General features: G+C 41.9%; 2 protein-coding genes across 3 annotated transcripts; both read right to left on the reverse strand.

Moving 5' to 3' along the window:
• On the reverse strand, positions 1-3,031 carry LOC120786423. Its single transcript, XM_040121867.1, has 9 exons — positions 3,027-3,031; positions 2,700-2,884; positions 2,369-2,478; positions 1,996-2,201; positions 1,326-1,575; positions 831-938; positions 575-718; positions 356-435; positions 1-237 (listed from the first exon to the last, which is right to left on the reverse strand). Exons 1-9 carry the CDS (start codon positions 3,029-3,031, stop codon positions 48-50), a joined length of 1,278 nt encoding a protein of 425 aa, XP_039977801.1. The 3' UTR covers positions 1-47.
• Positions 3,032-4,340: 1,309 nt separating this feature from the next.
• Positions 4,341-20,386, reverse strand: nup153 (nucleoporin 153). 2 transcript variants are annotated; one of them, XM_040121767.1, is made up of 22 exons: positions 20,257-20,386; positions 16,177-16,408; positions 15,792-16,067; positions 15,206-15,345; positions 14,336-14,464; positions 13,982-14,098; positions 13,750-13,794; positions 13,443-13,496; positions 12,287-12,427; positions 11,597-11,649; positions 10,964-11,099; positions 10,515-10,682; positions 10,328-10,426; positions 10,131-10,215; positions 9,929-10,030; positions 9,161-9,814; positions 8,782-8,985; positions 7,420-8,379; positions 6,666-7,094; positions 6,284-6,502; positions 5,987-6,170; positions 4,341-5,626 (listed from the first exon to the last, which is right to left on the reverse strand). In XM_040121767.1, exons 1-22 carry the CDS (start codon positions 20,332-20,334, stop codon positions 5,539-5,541), a joined length of 4,593 nt encoding a protein of 1,530 aa, XP_039977701.1. In that variant the 5' UTR covers positions 20,335-20,386; the 3' UTR covers positions 4,341-5,538. The 2 variants fall into 2 exon arrangements, with proteins under 2 accessions (XP_039977701.1, XP_039977700.1); XM_040121766.1 differs by having other exon boundaries at positions 16,177-16,411.
• Between the last annotated feature and the right edge of the window lie 802 nt (positions 20,387-21,188).

Consider the following 21,188-nt stretch of genomic DNA (forward strand, 5'->3'; position numbering starts at 1 on the left):
AAGAGACCACAGGGGTGCAGCAGAGTGCTAATGCACTCCGCCAGGCTCTACTGTAAGTAGGCTCGAGGGCTGGAGCGGCCCGTGGCCTTTTTGGCCAGGACCACGGTGGTGTCGAGCGCAGGCAGGAAACTTTGGTGCAGGTTCTGGCACTTCTGCTCCACGTTCAGGTTATGAGCATTTGTGATCAGTTTGTCCTCCAGAACCTTCAGACGCCTGCGTGCAACCTTCAAGTCCCGCCTAGAATTGAGGGTTAACATGAAAATGGATACATTCAGGATATCTTACGGAAGAGGGTCAAAATATTTAAAAGTAAGACATTAGGTGACGGGCTATAGCTACTGCTAGACAGACTTACTGGGAGCGCTTCAGTACTGGGTTAAGTCCAGCCACCATCTTTGCCAGGTCATGTTTCTCCAGTGTGAGGCTGATGTAGGGCTGGAGGAGGAACAGAAAAAAAGAAGGTTAAAGCCGCCACGTTTCCACAGTGACAACAACTAAGATCTGAAAGGCTATTTCATTTCTGTGTTTCTGACTGCAACCGTATCATATCTCAGCTGTTGAGTGAGCCACTTACCTGGTCCAGGCAGTGCTCACGTCCAGGTCTCTGGTTGAGGATGTCCAGGCGTTGGGTGGCCTGATGCAGCTTGGAGTCACAGTTCCATATCTGACCAGTCAATTTCTGAATGTCCTTGGTCAGATCAGAAATCTCATCCTTCATCTGGAGATTAAAGAAAGCCATAAAATAATGAGTAACCATCTCATAAAGTGGAGTAGAATCAACCCGTGGATGGTAGGCTGTGTGAATTGTGACTAAAATTCACTTGACTGACCTGCTTCCTCTCCCACATCATTTTATTCTGGACCTTGCTCAGCTCGTTGATCTCTCTCCTCAGTGAGTCAGTGGTGCTGCGGCGCTGGCGCTCTTGGGCAATTTTCATCTGCATCGTCACACACACACCGGCAAGGAGATGAGAGACAAGCATGCATAGTTCATATTTCTGGACCAACTAAAAATATTACTCTGGCTATATGATGAAGAACTGACAAAATGTCGATCAGAATGGAAAAGAAAAACAAGGGTTAAAATAGCAAAATTATCCTTTATGGCGTAACTTCAGTCTAAGTGTAATCTCCCCTCTCCTGTTACTTAGCTGAATGAAGCCTGGAACCCAGATTTTAGGGTTCACACATTCATTTGGAGATCAAGAAGAATGCACATTCTCACACTGACAGAAGCTTTACATAAAAATGTTCGTAGCTCTCTTTCCCTAAAAGCTGGTGTTCAAGTGAGCTTTAGAATTTAGGTAGTGGCAGTGTTGTCTTACATTAGCCAGGGTGAACCGCAGGTTTCCCCTGAAGGTAGAAGAGTCTTTAATCAGGTTACCAGCCATCAGCCTCAGCTCCCTGCAGTGGGACAGCCACTTGTCATAGCTGACGAGGTCGGGCTTGTATTGAGCGGCAGGAGCCTGGAGCTCGGGGGTTGACCCTGTGTTTGATGCATTTGGTGGTGACCTCGGGGCTTGGCCCTTGTCCTGAAAATCTGCCAGGAGCTGAGTGCGAACCTCCTTCAGAGAGCTGGAGGGAGGATTAGGAAACAAGGTGAGATGCAACAGATGCAGATTTCAGATCACGTTTTAAATCCAAATCAGATTCTATATAGGTCACGGTTTCCAGACTGGTACAAAACTGTAGCAAAAATCCAGACTGAGGCTTGAATTCCTCGTTTTCTGTAATAATTGCACTTCAAAGTGACTGAAGCCTTGAAATCTCTGAGAATGTTTGAAGATGAAGAAAAATTTGGATGTCAGCTCAGCATTAAGGTGTCCCTACTATTTTATTCAGTCTGTTTTGTAACAATTAAAACCCAAAAGATTAACATTATATGGACATACGGTTCAGGAAAACCCTTTAAATTTAGTGGATGATATTAACATGAAGTTATTATTACATGAAAAATCAACAGGATTGATTCAGAAAGAACTCGGATGGTCTGACCTCAGTTTGTCGAGAAGGATGCGGATCTGCTTCTGGAGCAGCTCTCTGGTCTCATTGGTAAGCTGCTCTTCTTTCTTGAGGTGAATAAGGATGTGGTCCTGTGCCAGGACGTCTCTGCTCAAACTTGTATTGAGCACCAGACAGTCACTGATGAGCTGACTGTACAACTGCTTCTCGTGGAGGCGGCACTCGGCCGTGTCTTTCACCTGAACACACGAGAGCAACGTTGAAGACGAGATTTAAGTTTTTCTCAAATAAAAGAGAGCTACTGAACTGAGTGTACAGCCACTCTTTCCCTCTCTAACGGCGTTCTCTTTCCTCCTTTGCACATGAGTAGCTTCTAGGTATTTAGATGTACAGTATATATGCGTACCAGCTTCAAAGCAGTGATCTCCTGTTCCACTTGCCAAATGCTCTCATATATCCGGGCCTGCCACTGGCTGACCTCTGTATGCCGAGAGCTGAGATGCCTCATCGTGCAGCAGAGTGGCGAGGATCTACAGGAAAAAAAAAAAAAAACATTCAGAAATGATTACACTTATAATAATGAAATTAATAATAACTGCACAAGCGACTTTGCCTATAAAATGTATTTTCTCCAAATAGATGCATCCAACATCGCTCGCTTTGCAAAGGACTTATTTATTCTGGTTTCAAAAAGTCAGATTATTGATATAAAATATAAAGAACATGGTGCAAGGATGGGCTGGTATTTCTTACCCGTGAAACACCTTCGCCCAGGGTGCAGGCGATTGCCTCGTCAAGCTTCAGCACTGTGTTCCCCGGAAGCTGCGGTCTGCCGGTCAGCAGGCCTTTGTTGTTGGACAGGGCGGGCAGAGTTAATCTGCTCCCTGAACACAGCAGCTCCTCTTTTGGAGCACGACGTTGCCTGACAATGTGACAAAAGGTTTATAATATAGTAAAACTTAGTTGTATTTCTCTTCCATGACTTTGTTAAACTCTTTCAGTGTTTGACCAAATTACTATGCAAAAACCAGACAATATTTTGAAACTCAAGCAAAGGTACTTACCACATTTTTCCCTTTTTTTCTTTAAATGAATCGAGCGAAGAAATATAAGGCGTACTGATCAGTTTCTGATAAGCATGCAACCAGTTCAAGTAACAGAACAAAAGTGAAGCCTCTCTCTCACTGCCAACAATTATTTAGAATGTGTACACTGTGATATCAGAACCCGGAATCATGACAACCAGCAGCTCACTTGCATAAATTAGAACACAGAACCTGATGCTTTCTCTATGGATTTACTAATATTTATATATAAATACATACATGTGTGTTTCATTATTCATTATAGCCCTTAACCTTTATTAAAACATCCACATAATAATCAACCAACAGCGGTGGACGATTTGGCCATTAAACTAAACCTAAAAAGACTGCACTCAATGTAAAGTTCCCCATTTATACCAGTGAAGGTAGCCTAAATATAAAGGATCAGTATGATACTGTACAGTTCAAAAGCACCACAAACTACAGCCAACTCAAAGACTCGAAAGTTGAATCAACACTTTCCTATAACAGTTTCAACAAAAACTGAACATTTAACCCTCATGATAGGGAAATGTTTTGAAGCCTGTTGTTGGACTGCATTAGTTTTAACTACTGTAGGAGTACCTAATAAACTGGCATATAAGTGTATATACATACATTTTTTCTTGCAATCTGTTGTATGTTGTCATTTTCTTCCACTATATACTGTATATACTATATACTAGAGCCCAACCAATACTGGATTTGAGGCCTTACACAGGTATTGATCTTAAAAATCTGATGACGTTGCCCGATATGTTCTCTGTAACAAACGCATAGCATACATCGATGAAGATTCCTTAAATGTACTTATTTAAGCTAACAATTACAGTAAACTAATAAATAACGTACACCGTAGGTTCCGTATGACAAGAGCAACACCAGAAAACATGAATTCTTTTTATAGTTTTATTGATGGTAATTACCCATGGTTTTAATTTTAATCACTCATCCAGTAATAATCATGGCTTTAAAATTAAACTGACTTCCTTATCATCCAAAGTCACCCTCGTCCATTTAAACACGCAATAGAAAAATATATACTTAATACTTTGTACAATACTGGTTTTGGTCCAAACAAAAGTGGATCAGAAAAGCCAATATACCTTTAGTCATCAAAGGCTCTCCAATTTGCATTTAAGCTTCTTTTAAATGGATTCGGGCAACTTTGAATATAGGAATTTACATAATAAATTCTAAAGACAAAAATGCTGAATGCGGAGTTGGTAACACAAAAAATTCAACTTCACAGATTTAAAAAAAAAAAAAAAAAAAAAAAAAAAAAAAATCACTATTTACAGGTTTTTATAATATTCAAAGGCCAATTAAGAGAGAAGTAGATAAAGAGGGAGAGGCAGAGAGAGGCAAAGGGAGAGTATAAGGAGTCAGGAGGAGGGAGGGAACAAGAGAGAGAGTGAGAGAGAGAGAGAGACAATAGGGCACAAAAAGCAGAGTCATGGAGCGAACCAGAGATCAAAGATTCAAACATGTAACAGATTTTTGAAACTATGCATTTACAAAGTCCTTAAGGAGTTGAACGAGGGCATAAGCCTCCGGCCCGGTCCATCCTCCACAGTGCATGGATACGTTTCCCCCTCTCCTGAACCCCTCCTTCCTTCTTCCCCATGTTTTTGTTTTTAAACATTCATTTGCTTGCTTGCCTGCGGCGGCGCTAGCTAGCGGCCCAGGTGATAACTCTTTTGTTCAGTTTTCATACGCACAAAGACACGCAACCTCAGCATGTACAAAGGAACCAAACACACCTCAAGTCTGTACATAAGGGCGGGGGGGGAGAAGACAAGCACGCTGCATTCACCACAAAGATTACACTTTCATCCCTGTACATACAGCACACTGCACTGACACCATGGCTACACCTCCATTGGCACCTTGATTCCTGTAAAGGAGCAGTCTGAACAGTTTCAAGGATTACCACTGGAAATTTGCCGCACAGCTCTCACTACCTCTCTGCACATCACAGCTCATAACCTGATCACCCATACTAATTAATAGGATTTTGTGTACACTCGCAACTCTTTAGATTTGCAGCTTTTGCCTTTGTAATTTTATTACAAAAAGTCATGCCTAAAGTCTAGCAGACATTTGCCGGTGTTGAAAATATAGATATGACTGTCTTGCTTGTTTGTTTTTTTTATGTCGAACATAGGGTCCTTGCTTGATTGGTGTTTTTCTAAGTCAGTGTCATTGCTCAGTCAACAGTTATTTCATGAGAGGTCCTGTGGGATGGTCTCACATACTAACAGCTCTGGTCTACATGTGAAAGCTTCTGAATCATCAGCCCAGCCTACAGTTAAAACCCGCCCACCCGTCCAGCCCGAGCACAAGGTGGCCCCAAGCCGCAGCCCTTCTTCTTATGCCAAGTCATGTCAGTGTTTGTCCAGTTGAGACCTTAAAGGACTTTATTCAGCCTTCACTGGGGATATAAGTCAAGTCAAAGTCATGTCTGCTTTCTAGTCGAGTCCACAGGGCTCTACTTTCTGCGTCGCACCGCTGTCTTGATCTTGCGCCCAGCAATTGATTGCTGTCCAGCAGGAGAGGCGGTGAAGGATTTAGTTGACCTGGAAGAGCAAATGACATCCCATCATTATCTGAATAACAACAAAACCACAGTCATCCACAGCTGTGAAATATACAGACTGATTATTAAATTAATTAATGAGCATATTATTGTTTCACAGATGTTGTGTTAAGTGCAACTATTATTAAAAACATTAGCAATGTTTTAGCTTTTTAGCTTTAGCTTTTTAAAAAATTTTTAAACATTTTTAAATCAGATAATGTTCTGCTTTATCTGATTTAAGTAGAAAGATCTATTCTTAAATGTTTGGTACTCTACACTGTGTCTTTACTATGCCTGAACCAGAAGATGCACGTTACTCAAAATATACTCGCAAGGAAACTATGAAGGTGCAACCTACCCAATATTGAATGTAGGGGGTTGTGAAAAATTGAATCCACCTCCAGGGGCTCCTGGCTGGGGTGTGATGGAGGGGCTGGCAGAGGGGGTGGGAGAAGCTGCTGAACCCACTCCAAAAGTAAACACACCCGAGCTGTTGTTGGTGGCTCCGAAAGCACTGGCTCCTCCAAACTGAAAGCCTCCGCCTAATAAATATAATGTACATTTTAAGGTTTAAAAGGAAACTATAATTTCACTTACATGTGATCATCGTGCTACAGACAACCTGAAAGGAAAACATAAGATTTCAGTCACCCACCTGGTGCAGAATTAGCAGCCGTCCCAAATACAGGTGTGGAGTTGGCCTGCTGTCCAAAGACAGGGGCGGTGTTGGGTTTGGCCCCAAAGGATGGGCTTTGGGAGGGTGCGGCTGTGAAAGGGGATCCGAAGGATGAGCCAAACGAAGGAGTCTGGTTAGCCCCAAACCCACCAGTGGGGGCCGAGCTGAATACAAACGGAGAGGGAGCTGCAGAGGGAGCTGTCAGTGAAAAAGAGAAAGGATGAAAAAGTATAAATACATGTACAGATTATAAATATAAATATATATAATAATAATATAAAATATTTGATTGTATAAAATGTAAATGTTTCATTTCCATAGTGTTCACTCAAGCCCCCAACAACCAAGAGGAGATACAGACCTGAAGAGGAGACAGCAGAGGGTGCTGCTGCTGCTGCTGCTGCTCCAAAACCAAAGGATGGAGCAGCTGCAGGAGGAGCAGCGTTGGAAGAAGCACCAAAGATGAAGGGCTGAGCTGGAGCTGGGGCTGTAACAGAGTTCAGAGGAGCAGCTGATGAAGCAGGCGGCTGGCTTTCCTGGTTATGGCCAAAGACAAAGGTTTTAGCTGGAGGAGCATCACTGGACGTTGCAGCAGGCTGACCGAACATGAAAGTGCTGGGAGCTGCAGAAGGAGCTGGAGCCTGGCCGGAGCTGTTGCTGCTGCCGCTGCCGAACAGACTGGGGGTGGGGGTGGGGGTGGGGGTCGAGGATGACGAGGTGGTGGAGTTGGTGGTGTTGGTTGGATTACTAGCCATAAAGGAAAATGCTGGTTTTGGAGCAGCAGCAGAATCTGTCGGGAAGAAGAAAGTGTTCGGTACATTGCAGTGGAAAAATTTGTTTTGCTGAATCATTTTGACAACAACGCGAGTATTATTTTTCTATTTTTAGGTCCTAGATTTAGCTTTTTCAACTTAAGCCTACCATTTTTATTGTACTTGTGTACACATTGTTTCAACAGTAATGACAACAAACAAGTCTAAGAAAGCAAACCTTTTTCCCAAAATGTAAAATTATTCCTTTACACAAGCTCCCAAACAGAACAACCTTTAAAATGAACTGCTGAAGTCATTTCATATCAAAATATTACTGAAGTATACCATTCACCAATGAAATACCTGTAGCACTTTGTCCAAAGGTGAAGGAGGGCTTTGGGACCTCTAGAGCAGATGTTTCGCTCTTGTCTGCTGGCTTGCCAAAGGTGAACGCAGGTGGAGGTTGCTCTGTTGGAGCACTGGGTTTGCTGAAGGAAAAACCACCTGAAGTGGCCGGTGCTGGTGTAGGATCTGCATCTTTACTAGCAGCACCAAAGAGGAAGGTAGCCGGAGCTGAGGAGGCAGCAGCTTCCTTCTTTTCGTCTGGCTTCCCAAAGGTAAACGTGGGAGCAGCTGGCTCTTTGTCTGCCTGTAAGGATCCAAACGTAGAGGCCCGTTGTGGCGTGGTGGTCGCCAAACTTGGCTCTCCCAGTCTCCCAAAAACAGACCCGGTGGTGGTGGTGGTGGTTGTGTTGGTGTTTATTGATGTGGTGTCGTTTGATGATGCAGAAATATCACTCTTTCCTTGAGAGGAAACAGGTGTGAAACTGACAGAGGATGAGGTGGTGGTGGTGGTGGTGGTGGTGGTCTCCGATGTTTTATCTTCAGGCTTTGACAGTCCAAAGGTGAAGCCGCCTTTAGAGGAGTTGCTTTCTGTACTAGAGGATCCAGTTCCAAACACTATCCCACCGCTGGCTCCGAACTTAAACCCAGAACCTGCGGCAGGTTGGTCTGACTTTTTGTCATCGCTAGAGGAAGCCCCAAATTTAAAGCCCTCAGATGAGCTGCCAAATTTGAACCCTGATGAGGCATTAGTGTCTTTAGAAGTGGTTTCTGATGAGGAGCTTCCGAATGGGATTCCAAATTTGAATCCACTTGATGATGAAGAAGAGGAGGATTCTGAAAATGAGCCCCCAAACTTGAAACCTCCAGATCCAGACCCCGAGGTACTGTCTGATGTGCCAAACTTAAAACCTCCAGAACTAGAGGTACAAGAGCCAAATGTAGAGGAGCCTGAAATTCCACCAGCTGATGAACCAAAAGCTGAGGAGAAACAAAGGATAACAAAATTAAAAAAAAAGTGTGTGGATTAGGTTCAGGTTACATTTAAAGTCATGAGTCTCTCAAAACCTAATATTTTGACTAGATGTGGTTTGATTACCTTGACAATTTAATACAATGCCAAAACATTCTGCAACAAGCCATCATGCATCAATATTATGTTGCCCTAATGCACAGATATCAGAATAACTAAATACTACACAACAAGAAACATTTGGCCCCCCACCACACTTGTGCCATCATTATTAAGAGAGACCTTTTGATTTACATGAAAGTGAGTAACATTTGGCATCTAAAGTAATTTACTAATAACATGCTGTTGCTAAAAAACTGAAAGCAGGTTGCTTTTTCTCTCTCTCTCTCTCTCTTTTTTTTTTTTAATACCTTTGGGCTCCACGTTAGCTCCAGGTTTGGCTGCCTGACAAGCGACACACTGTATATCAGCAGCCTTATTCTGTACAAGACAGACATCACAATCCCAGGCACCCTCTGGCTTCTTGAATTTATCTCCCAGCCCAAACACTGGAGCAGTGCTGGTTGTAGAAGAGGATCCTGCTGAAGCTCCTGCTGAAGCTCCTGCTGAAGCCCCTGTAGTGTTGATGAGGAAAGGAAGATGTTTCATTAAACTAACAATTCTCTTTTAAAATACCTTTTAGTCAATGACACAGTTAGTGGAATTTTGCATTCATGAAAAACAAAGCCCAAGACTCAGCACTTTGTAGAATATCAAATACCATTACTACTGCGGTCATGCTCTTATTACCTGGTTTAGCGCTCATGCAGGCAACACACTTTATGTCCTCCGCCTTGTTCTCTACCAAACACATATCACATTCCCATGCACCCTCGGGTTTTTTGAACTTGTCTCCAAATCCGATGAACCCTGTGGAAACGGGGGCTGTGGGGGTGGGTACAGTCTTAACAGCTGTGAAGGCAGAAGGAAGAGTCAGTGAGGGTTTAAGTCCTGTCCCAGGTTTGGCTGTTTCGCAGGCCACGCACTTTACTGCATCAGGTTTGTTTAGAACAAGACATGTATCACAGTCCCAGGTTCCTGCAGGTTTGGAAAACATTGTGCCAAAACCTGCGGTGGTTGTAGTGGTGGGGGTGGCGTTTGTGCTGCTGCTCTCCAGCCCAACCGAGGTTGTGGGTGAAGGCTTACTGTCCATAGATTTCGACAAGGAGGAGTTGGGCTGTGGGGCCATACAGCAAACACACTTTGCATCTGATGGCTTGTTTTGCACCAAGCAGACATCACAGCTCCAGTTTAGTGGCGCTTTGAACAAATCACCAAGCCCTGCTGAAGAAGAGAGGGAGGGGGTGGTTGTGGATGAGGAGGAGGGGGCAGTGGATTGTGTGGAGGTCTGGTGGGGAGAGTTGTCTGGGCCTGGGGAAGTCTGAGCAACAGGAGAGGAAAAACCTAGAGAGAACAGGAGAAAGATTAAAACAATGAATTTCCAGATTCAGTCTTGTAGAAATGTATGACCATGCAAAAACACAAAAAGGTTGTAGATAATGTGTCAGTGATTCCAACCAGGTGCTTTCAGAAGATCCAGGACGCTTCCCTGCTTCAGGACCTTGGCTGGTTTAAAGGGTCCTTCAAAATCTTCTGTGCTTTTGTTTGCTACTGGCTTCACTGTAGAAAACATGAAAACAGAAAGATCAAAACTGATTTCAAATTTTCTCAGTTAAGGGAAGAAATCAGAATCAAGCCAACTGTAAGAAAACTCTCTTACCCACTGCTGCTATGGGAGAGGCCAGCTTCCCGTTTGACATGGAGGGACCTAACTTTGCTACAGGTGCACTAAAAGTAAATCCAGCCTATAAAGAAGGGGAAAAACAAATAACACTTATTATCATGATACTGTTTCAGGTAACTGAATATAAGGAATTACTGATGTTGTAACTATTAAAAAATAAACCATTTACTTACTGAAGGGGAAAAGGAAGGTGGGCTAGCAGCAGTTGCTTTGACAATAGGGGAGGAAAATGTAAAAGGTACACAGGGGGGAGTCAAGGCTGTTTGAGGCTCCTGGAAAAAACATGAAAATTAGAAAAATGCTGCTGACCATTAGACTATCAGTAACATTGTAGCAGGATGAGACAGTTTTAAGACAGACCTTATTTGTGAATGTTTCCTTAGCAGGAGTAATGGCCGTGACTTTGGAGGCGGCGCTGATGGTGGTGGAGGTGGTAAGAGGTGGAAGAGGGGAGGAGAAGCTGAAGGTGGGCAAGGCGGAGGTGCTGATGGGAAGTGAAATGGTTGGAAGGTCGGGTACCTCAGCCACCTAAAATCAGAAACAAGCATGAGTATCACTGTGTGCTTGATTTCAAGACACAATGCATTTTTATAGTGAGACATGCTAACCGTGAAATGATTCAGCCATTTCTGAGTAGTGCATAAACCCATGTTTGATACTGATCTGAATGTAACAATGTATCACCTTTATACAAAAACTGTTTGTGTATCAAATTGATCAGCACTAGAACCTAGATTTAAGATATAAAAAAAAATTAATGTTGTTTTAGAAAATGCATCATCAGTCTTGGATCCAAAGCCTCTCCTCACCTCATCCTCTTCAGGGCGTTTGGTGGAGGGTCGTGCACTAGTCCTCTCTCTCTTCATCTTGCCCCCTCCTGAGCTGACGCTGCTGGCTGTAGGCGTGCTGGACAGAGGATAGGCTGGGCCACTGGAACCCATTATGCTAGTAGAAGGGTAACACAGGCATAGCAAGTAAAAGTAAATATCATGCAGATAAAAGTCAGGCATCCACAAAAAAAGTTTGATAATTTCCAAGGATGTTGTCATTGTCTTGCTTTGTTACTTGGAATAAATTGTTTGAAAGTATTTTTCAATAAATCCAGCTAAGTAGAAAAGTTTTCCTCATAATATTCCTTGAACCTCTTATCACTACAAAAATGTTAGGAAAGTTACCTTGTTTCCATTGGAAACAATTAGCAAAAAACAAGATTGTGAACCATGAAATAATATGAAAAAATTTGGTAATGTAACAATGGGGAAGCACGGGGGACTTGTTTACATTTAAAGAAGTTGAGAGAAAGGCTATCAGTACAGTCTACACCTATTTAGATTGACTTTTTATAGCAATAATTATTTCAAACCAATGGAATCATCTGTAATGAATTTCAGTCTATTGGTATCCAATCAATCAGTGCATCCCTAATAGTCTTGCATCAGTACCTTTGAGATGGACCTGGGGTTGCTTTAGGTAGTTTCGGTGATTGTCTTGTGGGCTGTGGGAATAATACAAGAACATAATTAGCATTAGAGTATGTATTACCCCTGGATTCCACCGGCCACGGGTCTATTGCGTCGCATCTGTGATGTGGTTTTGTTCCGTCCACAACGTGGCTTCATACACTACTTGGGGGGTTTCATGAGTGGAGCGTTTTGAATGAATGATTTTGTTGACTGGTTGATTTGGACATTTTTCATTGATTTCTGATGCTTCTACTTTGGGGCATGCTGAAAATCCTCTGACCGTTTCGTTACTGATCCGGTGACACGAGTTACGACGTTGATGTGGTGATGTGATTTATGATTGGGAGTCTGCACAGGGTGTTTTATTTTGAAAATTAACGGGATGCTGAAAGCTGTTCCTGTGTCTGACTTCCTGGCTGGCTCGATCTGCTCTGTGCAGCTTAATTCAGCTTCCATCAAAAACAGACTAGGCGTGTATTTTTAGGGGAGGAGAGCAGAGAACTGCTTCCGAAGCGAGTCTGGTGGAATCACAAGCATTGTCTAGAGTGGCCGTGATCAGCTCCAGCAGCCACGACAGAGCCTGAATCCAGGGGATGGACACCAATTGGCTGCATTTAATATAGAGGAACAATGTTGTTATTTAAAATAATGCAGCATTGTGTTTCTGACCGTCTCTCTTGGAGTCCTGTCCAGAGTTCGGCTCACTACTCCAGGAGTCAAAGTAGGCCTGAAAGACACGGAGCGGTTTCCTGACACTGAGGCTGCAGCAGGAACCACCAGCTTCTGCACCGGTGGGAGGGTAGAATCCATCTGAATTCAAGAAAGGGCGTTCAAATATGAACAAAAATTAGAATTATAATATACAAAAGTGCTTCTTCATCCAAATGCGTCTTCCCATAGCTTTTGGCCCCATAGTACAGAACGCAATGAGTGTACAAATACTATTTAAACACGTGAAAGAGTCTTACCATAGCATTTAGGTTTTTAGATATTCTCTAGCGATTTGCAGAATTGTTTTAGAACAACACACATGGGCCATATATCAGGCTGCAACTACACACGGTGCTTGATAGCAGGATACATTCTTCTTCTGGCAATTTGTTGATAACAATAAAAAACACAACTCCTAAATATCAGTAACAGTATTGGCCTCAAAAATCTAGTATCGGTTTGACTAGATTTTGGACTCTGCCAAGGTAAAGCAAAAGGCCTAGTGGACTTTCTTGTTTTGGACCTGCGAGGGTGAATACACCATTGTTGGCTTTATAAAGCAGCTGTCGCAGATGGGAATGCCTGACAGTTATCACAGAGTCCAGTCCAGAGCTGGCACAATTTAACATTGGACGACACTTAACACACAGTACACAAAACCAATTTCATGAGCCGAATACAACATGCAGTCTAGCACACTTTTGCTCACAAGCACTTGCGTGTACATGCACATATAAAGGAAAACACACACGCGCGCACACACAGTGGTGAACAGCTGTGTACCAGCCGAGGAGAATCCTGTTAACTATTGTGAAGGAGGCCAACAGGCAGTGGGACAGGAAATGACAGGAAGACAAACCACAAGTGCTGCTGAGTTTGTACAATGACACCCCTGTTTTATCCACATCACTGAGCCTTGTGAGCCTTGTACAAACACTCCAACAGAAGAGACACAAGTGAAGTTTGTTTGCTAATGTGCATACACAAGCTTGAAGTCATACAGGGACATATGGCATAAAGTTATTATAAAATCAGGGGCTTCTCACAAATGCAATTTTTGATGGACCAGACATTAGGAAATATGATCACAGGAATAAAAAAAATGTATACTTACCCTTTTCTTTTTCGATTGGAAATGTGTAACATCTAGATTTGTGCCATCCATTGACTGCAACGAAAGAGAAAAAAAAAAAAAAACAAATAAAAAAAACAAACCTTTTTTGTTGGACGAAAATCCATAAAATGTTTTCAGGTCGTTTTTCAGTATATATACATTTCACAGAACCTTTTCATTGGAGAATAATATTTCCCTTCTTTGGTCACATTTTTGTGTGTAAATGATCAAATATAGTGCTATGTTATACAATACGTCACTACAAACAAATGCTTACTTAATATGTAAGTACATTAAAAACACTTACTGGTGACAGGGGAGATGAGGCTGCCGCTGGGATTCTCTTGGCATCCTGTATATGAGGAAAAGAAAAAAATACAGCTATTGTAGAGAAATATAATTACCAAGGAAAATGCTGAAATGGTATGACACAAAATTTACATTAACATGGTCATTTACAACATATCACTGTCGTACCAATGATACACTTTGAAATCAAGTTTAAATTGCAGAGATTGTGTCTGTGTGTGTGTACTCACAGCCAGAGGGCTCGACATGCGCTCCAAGGACTGCAGGATGCGTCTGGCTGTGGCACTGGTCACCCCACAGGGCTGAGCACCAGCAGGCTTGGCCTTGATCTGTCTCCTCACCGGGGCCTACAGATCAGATGAGCTAATTTAGTATCCAATTAAATTAATAATATTCACACTTCACTCAAATTCATCTTATGTCGGAAATTAACTGCTCACCTACTAAGAGAAACTTTTACATTCAGAACACTGAATGTACATGTAGTTACTATAACTAATGTGTATTATAAATTAAAATTTTAACATTATTTGGGTCTTGACGAGAGTCTCCGTTTCTAGTGTATATGGTTCTAACTAGCTCACCTGGTACGGTGTTCCAGGACGTGCGCGAGAGCTCCTGACTGCAGCTGCCCCACCATAGGTGGTCTTCCCAGGGTAGAAGGGTGAATCTCCAAGCTGGCTGGAGTTCAGAGCTGTGCTGTTTAATGTCGACTGAAAGAGAATGGGTTAAATTAAATAATATCAGGTTTAAGTGAAATTACTATTGTATTATTAATGCATGGCATTCTCAAACATACACTCCCAAGTGGTTTAATATGGAAAAGCACAGTCTGTGATATCCGAGTAATGTTACAAACATGTGAATCAACAAGCTGAGACTTGTACTAGGTGTCAGTGTGAATTTTTTTTTTATATCCTCAACACCACTTTCTTCTTGCCTTGTTAAAATCTGAGTCAGACTGCACACCAAAGCAGACAAGCTCTTATGTGTTGGCTGGACTGAGTTGTAATTTCTGGCATGCTGCCAGAAAATAGATGCACAAAATGTTGATGACACAAGGGAGACTGAATGCAATAAATTAAGATACTGTCTGGCTGTGTGCAGAGTGAGAGTAACATTGATTTTCCAGATTATGCATGTCACACATAATGAAACACTGTAAATTATTAATAATTAAATTTGAAACTTGAGGTATCAACATTTATATACACCTAAAAAGCAATGGTCAGTGCAGGATCTGCAGCACACATGACTTTGAAGAGTTGGGTGCACTGACCAAATTCCAGAGGGACATTTTATATTTAAGTGGGTCACTGCTCTAATGCCACAGCCTAGATCAAACCCTGAGAAACCAAAATACAGAGCTTTTGTGGCACAAATCTGTTCTTTAGGCTACTCTGTTATACGCTGACAGATTCATTATACTGATGGACTGACACCCAGATACTCACACTGGAAGACGTTCCAAAGACGGACAGGTTGAAAGCAGGCTTTTTCAGACTGGACTGGGAAGGCTGAGGCCCAGAGTTTGTTCTGTCCATTTCTGGGGACCAAAGCTGGGGAAGTGATGCCGTTTTGGAAGTGGGGACATCTGAAAAGAGGAGACTCATCTCAGAAAGTTTTACAGAAATCTAGCTAAGTCTCAATATTTCAGGTCTGAACATAACCATACATGAAAGAAATAGTCACTGACACCAGCCTCTACCTACTGCAACACAAATAATTTGGGTAACATTTATAAATTATTCCTTAAAGCTAAAATCAGCAACTTCTTTTGGTTCTGTGGTTGAACTTGCTGTCTATGCACTGCTAATCAGTCTCAGCCAATGCAAAGAAATCCTGTTCAAACCAGATCGTCACACAAGACGTGTGTTTTCTGCCATTTTTGCTGAGAGGTAGCCAACCGTGTGCCAAGGAGGGTCAACAGACTGCTGGTTTTCATTCCAATCATTCAACTCAGCAGGTGAATGATTGTTTGAAGGTGTTGCTTAATCAGTGGGTGGAGTGACATCTTTCATGCAAACACTTTGCCCTTACCTTTGTCAGAGGCGCGGGAGGAGAACCCACTCGTGGTGGAGATGTTATCATCTTCATGCTGCGAGAGGTTGTCCTTGATTTCTTTGACCAAGGAGAAGCCGGTGGAAAAGGGTCCAGGGGCTGAGGAGGTGGAGGGCTGGGAGAAGAGGTTGCTGGAAGCCCCCAGGGTCGGGGAGGAGGCATCCAGTGGGGGAAAATGGAGGTGAGAGCGACTCAGAGGAGGTCGAGAAAGCACATACTCCTGAAAGTTCAGGGAAGCTCGACTGGTTGAGGGCTCTGTGTAAGAGAGGTACAGAGGATAATGCAAAATTGTGAATTTCATGCAAGGGATTTAATATTCCCTAGATAATCTAAAAACACTTAAGAGACTGAATTGATCCCTCACCTGTGTTACTGGTGCTAGGCTCCGGAGAGTCACGTCCATCAATGGGAGGAGGTCCCTCTTCACTGCCATTAGGAGGAGGAGGAGGAGGGGGAGGAGGAGGCTGACAGTTCTGGTCTGTCCCATGTACAGCCCCACCTCCTTCAGGAGCATCTTCATTTTTGAAGTATTTCTGCAGCCAGGAAGGAACAATGCTCTTTACGGTGTCTGTCACTCGACTGATGAGGCCTGACTGCTGCTGATAAAAACATAAGAAAGGGGGAGGAAGCCATGAAAAGGGGAATGAAATGAGTGAGAGGCAGAGACGAAAGCTAATAGACCAAAACAATAAAAAATAAACCATAAACTTTGGACATTATTTCTAGCCCCCTCAGAAAAAGAATTCCTTGATGATCAGCACTGAATAAAATTCAGTGCATGTAAAACAAAACTGCAGGTAAAGATGTAAAAAAAAAATGCTTGGCTTGCTGAATCTTGTGGATTTATTTTTCAACTACAAACAAAATGCTGATGCTTGTATCTATGGTGTTCAAAGTCAATAATGAATCTGTGGCAAAGCAATTCCACATAATTTTGTTTTTGAAGCCTTTGAATCGTATTAAACACTTGCTGGACTCTTTTGGTTTGAAAAATACAGCAATCAACACTGCATTTATTATATGAATCAGTTGCACAGCCCCACTCGCAACGTGAAGCCATCCGTCCTCCCCAGTGCAAAGCAAAACACAAGCTCTGTAAGACAGAAACTGGGTCAGGCACTGTGTGTGCTTCTATGAAGCAGTGAGCAAGTGACGCTGGTCTGAACTCTGCTGAGTTCTAATACCGGATGAATTCTAATCGATAAGAATGAGTCTTGACTCCTACACCATGCACGGAGAGTAACTGCATTATCAGGTTTAAAATATCCGGAAAGCTCCTTTCTGTAAAATCTATAAGCCATAGAAACGTAGTGATAAAACATTTTCTACATTAAGGGCAATTTCTAGGTTTGAACCGGCTAATCGGAATATATCCACCATCTGAAGTCTGCTGGGCAGTATATTCTATTCAAAAGTTATCGAAATACTATAAAACTTCGTGCCTTGAACAAAAGCAAGAGCATTTAATGCTGGTATAAATTCTCCAGCACTCAAGGTCTTTTTCATGACTAATGTCCCCACCGAATGGAGCAGTATAAGAGTTGCAGTAGGGGAGGACAACAAAGCCAGAAACAAAACCTATAAAATGAATGCAATGGCCAATTAAAGGGAAGGGTATATTGGAGAGCAGTGAAAAAGACTGCACAACACTCAAATTTGGTGCTTTTACCTGCACCAATTCCATTCATAATATAATTTCTTTGGCTATTAGATTGGTACTGTGACTGTGTTTGGATGTCTTCAGGTGAGGCAATGCTGTCCCATGTTTTTGTGACGCGATACCAGATGGAGAAGGGCAAAATTGAGCAAAGGAGCTAGTTAGCTGGTGGATCTCTTCATATACATGCTGTGTAGCCCCTGGCAGCTTTCAACTCCTGATAAGAGCCATATGTGCCTCTTGCTACCTGCTTATCTTCGAAATACACCTGTGCGCCACTCTGTACTTTAACCCGTGTGCAAATACACAAAACTTTGACTGGTCAAGAGTGTAATAACACCACAGTGCTGGTTTACTTAGCACTACATACACTATTGTTATAGGGATTTAAGGGTGCCGCATTTTTGCTGTGGACAGGGTCATGTGACTAAGTGACCTGTCGTCAACTGACACTGCTCCCTCAGGAAGCTCTCATGTCTAACTTTGAATATGCCTGTAATTGAGCAAATCAGTGCATCTACCATTTTAAGCTACAAAGTCACATGAATAAATGTGATGAACAGGTACCTTTACACCTATTAAGATCATTTAGACAATTTGATTGTTTAATTTTTGCCCTGTGAAGATGTACAGTAAGTGCTGACAAGAAAGACTCCTGCAAACAATCACAGAAGTTGTGAGATGAATTGAGACTGCAATGTTGCAAACACTGCATGTCTTATCATGCACCCTATGCTTTTTAACCAGTAGAGTTTTGTAAACCTAGCTAATACAGAAAAACGGAACCTATCTTTCAAGGACAACTGTACACTAGAATAGGATAATAATTGTTTTTGGCTGATGTCAGTCCAGACACATTTGTATGAACTTCAAAAACTTCTGCATTATTTGCTCTTTATTCAAATATATAAGCATTAAAAGATGTAATCACTACTCCCTTATGGCATGACTGAGGCACTGCTCAAGTCATATTTGCATTTATTCACACTAAATATTACAAGTTCAAGTTGGTCAGTTATTGCACTTTTTCTGCTGTTGTCAATTGATCATTCAAGTCAATCTCTCCTCATTTCAACACTGTCTAAAAAAAAAAAAAAAAAAAACAGCAAATATGTATCACATGGTCAACATCTAATGATCAAAAGTTTTGCTGCTGGTGAGGATCTATATGATGTCAAGAATGTTACCATTACACTGATACTACATGCCAAGTCAGCAGTATTTATAAGAGAAGCTACATATCTTTTCTTTGTGTACATGCTCAACTACAAAAAAAATTAGACTAAGCCCACTAGTCATTCAGCTAAAACTAATGCAGTGTAAGACATCAGCCCTAGGCCTGCACTAAATTATAATGTTCATTTTTTGTTTATATAGTTTTAGACGGTTGCTGAATCTTCTAAATGGTTATTTTGGAGCTGGTAGTTTGTGGTGTTGTTGAACTGTATTGATTATAGTGAGAGACATCCCTAATATTTCTTCAACCCATTTATCTCATGGAAGGTGGACACTAAAAAGTGTAACACAAATGGTGCATTGATGACCCAACCAACAATGTCCATCAAATACAATAGCTTGAACTTGAATATTTAGTTTACATAAACCACTATATAAATCACTCTTACTGTGATCATATCTTGTAACTTTCTGTGTTTGGCTAAATTTTTATGTAGTACAAAGTGGTGTAAGTTCACACAAATGTGGATAAGCCATAAACAATGATGACTGATCAATGAACCATTCCAAATCTTGTCTGTTAGATGTACCTAATAAATTGGCAACTGAGTATCTAAGTGATAGCCTTTAAGTGGTCACAATGATCACCTGGTTGTATAATTAACAATATCCACAGTGTTGTCGAAGAAACTCGCTAGCATAATTTTTTTTAAAAGGAGATCAGTTGTCTGTACAGTCAGGGGACACACTTGCAGTTTTACTTTCATATAAACATACTATGTGCTTCGCAGTTCACTAGAATATTCTACGTGACAAGTGACAAAATAGGTCAATGGTCCTGCCATGTGTCAAGACACATCATACCCACTGTTAACATTATGGATTGGTTTTAAAACCAACATTAGCTGATGTCCAACCGGCAAGTGAATCCACTCAGGCAACCATGTGGGTTTCCCAACCAGCCGATGCTTCCTGCGCAATCCAACAGGCTGAGTTTTGGCTAACGTTAGCTAGCCTAACATTAAAAACGTTTCCCGACACGCCAGCACCACAATTTAAAAATTCATCTGCATGAAAGCTAGTTACACGCAGCTGTGGACAGGTGTAAACTGGACCCAAACGACCCTGTCACTTCTACTGGCAACGGTGTGAAGCCTTCAAACTTAAGAACTGGAGACAACAATGCGCTGCTCGCCAATGCTAGCCTGCTACCTTGCACTAGCTACAACAGCCAATATGTAGAAATATACTTCCTTGCTGTCTGCTGACTCCGTTAGCAGCTAAGAACTTACTAATAGAGCTAATGCTGGCTATCCCAGTGTGTCATGTGTGCGCTTGTACTTTGCAAAATACTGGTCAACTAGTCTAAACGACTCGCTGTGCCGTGATTTGACCTGTCAAGCCCGTCTGATTTCGCTAACCTATAAGCCAGCTTGCTAGTTAACTAGCATTTCCCGTATATGCTAGCAGCGCGTGGAGGCCACGAGCGCTAACAGCAGGCCGTAAAATGTCTCCAACAAAACAATAACAAGAGCTGAGAAATAGTGGCACTGTTGTCACCGTAACGTCCTCGATACGGGCCTTTAACACGAAAACTTTCATTCGATTTACCTGTTTGCTCTTGGCGTAAGGTTTAGAGGCGATGTGATATCTCCTGCTTCTAATTTTCCCTCCACCCGTGGCCGCCATGGCTCTTTTCGTCTGAGCGTCTATCGCTGTTTCGGCGCCGGATAGCTGTCATCCAGCACAGCGGCCACACAGAGAGGCATCACGGGAAATGTAGTAGCTAAACATAACAAAGAGGTTTGACACGACTCTGTATCACATGGCTCTAAAATAGGGTTATGATGTGTCATACGACTGAAAATTATTATATAGTCAAAGTTATATTATTGTTATTATTTATATTATCAATGGGAAGCATAATTTAGTCCTTTTATTAGAGATTAAACGATTAGCCGACCGTGGTGGAAAGTAATTAAGTACATTTATTCGAGTACTGTACTTAAGTACAATTTCTAGGTCTGATTACTTTCACTGTTAGTCAACTAGTAAATCCAGATAAAAAATAATCTTCAGTAATTTTGATAGCTGATTAATCATGAGTCACTGACAATTGGGTAATGGACAAGCAGAAATGCCATACATACTAGTTCCAGCTTCTTCAACTGGAGGATTTCATATTTTTCCTTTTGTCATATCAATGTAAATTAAATATCTTTGCGTTTAGTTTCTTGGACAAAACAAGAAGTGGGTAAAATGGGTATAATGATTTGTGAGTTCAGGGGGTCAGTGTGGTAGTTTGCAGAATTTTAACCGCTCACCAGATGAACGACGACGCTTAACCACTATCTTTCTGTGGTACTACTGTAATGTGGTTTATTCAGTATGTAAAGTATGCCTGCATCATCTTCCTGTGAGTTCTGTTATACATACTGAGAGGAAATCAAATCATTATACATGTTTTGTGTTGTAATGTCTATGTTAAAACGCTTTTCGTAATAACAAAAAATACATACCCCAGAAAGTTTCCATCTTACTGC

Source organism: Xiphias gladius, chromosome 24 (genome assembly GCF_016859285.1).
Source record: "Xiphias gladius isolate SHS-SW01 ecotype Sanya breed wild chromosome 24, ASM1685928v1, whole genome shotgun sequence".
Classification (NCBI taxonomy): domain Eukaryota; kingdom Metazoa; phylum Chordata; class Actinopteri; order Istiophoriformes; family Xiphiidae; genus Xiphias; species Xiphias gladius.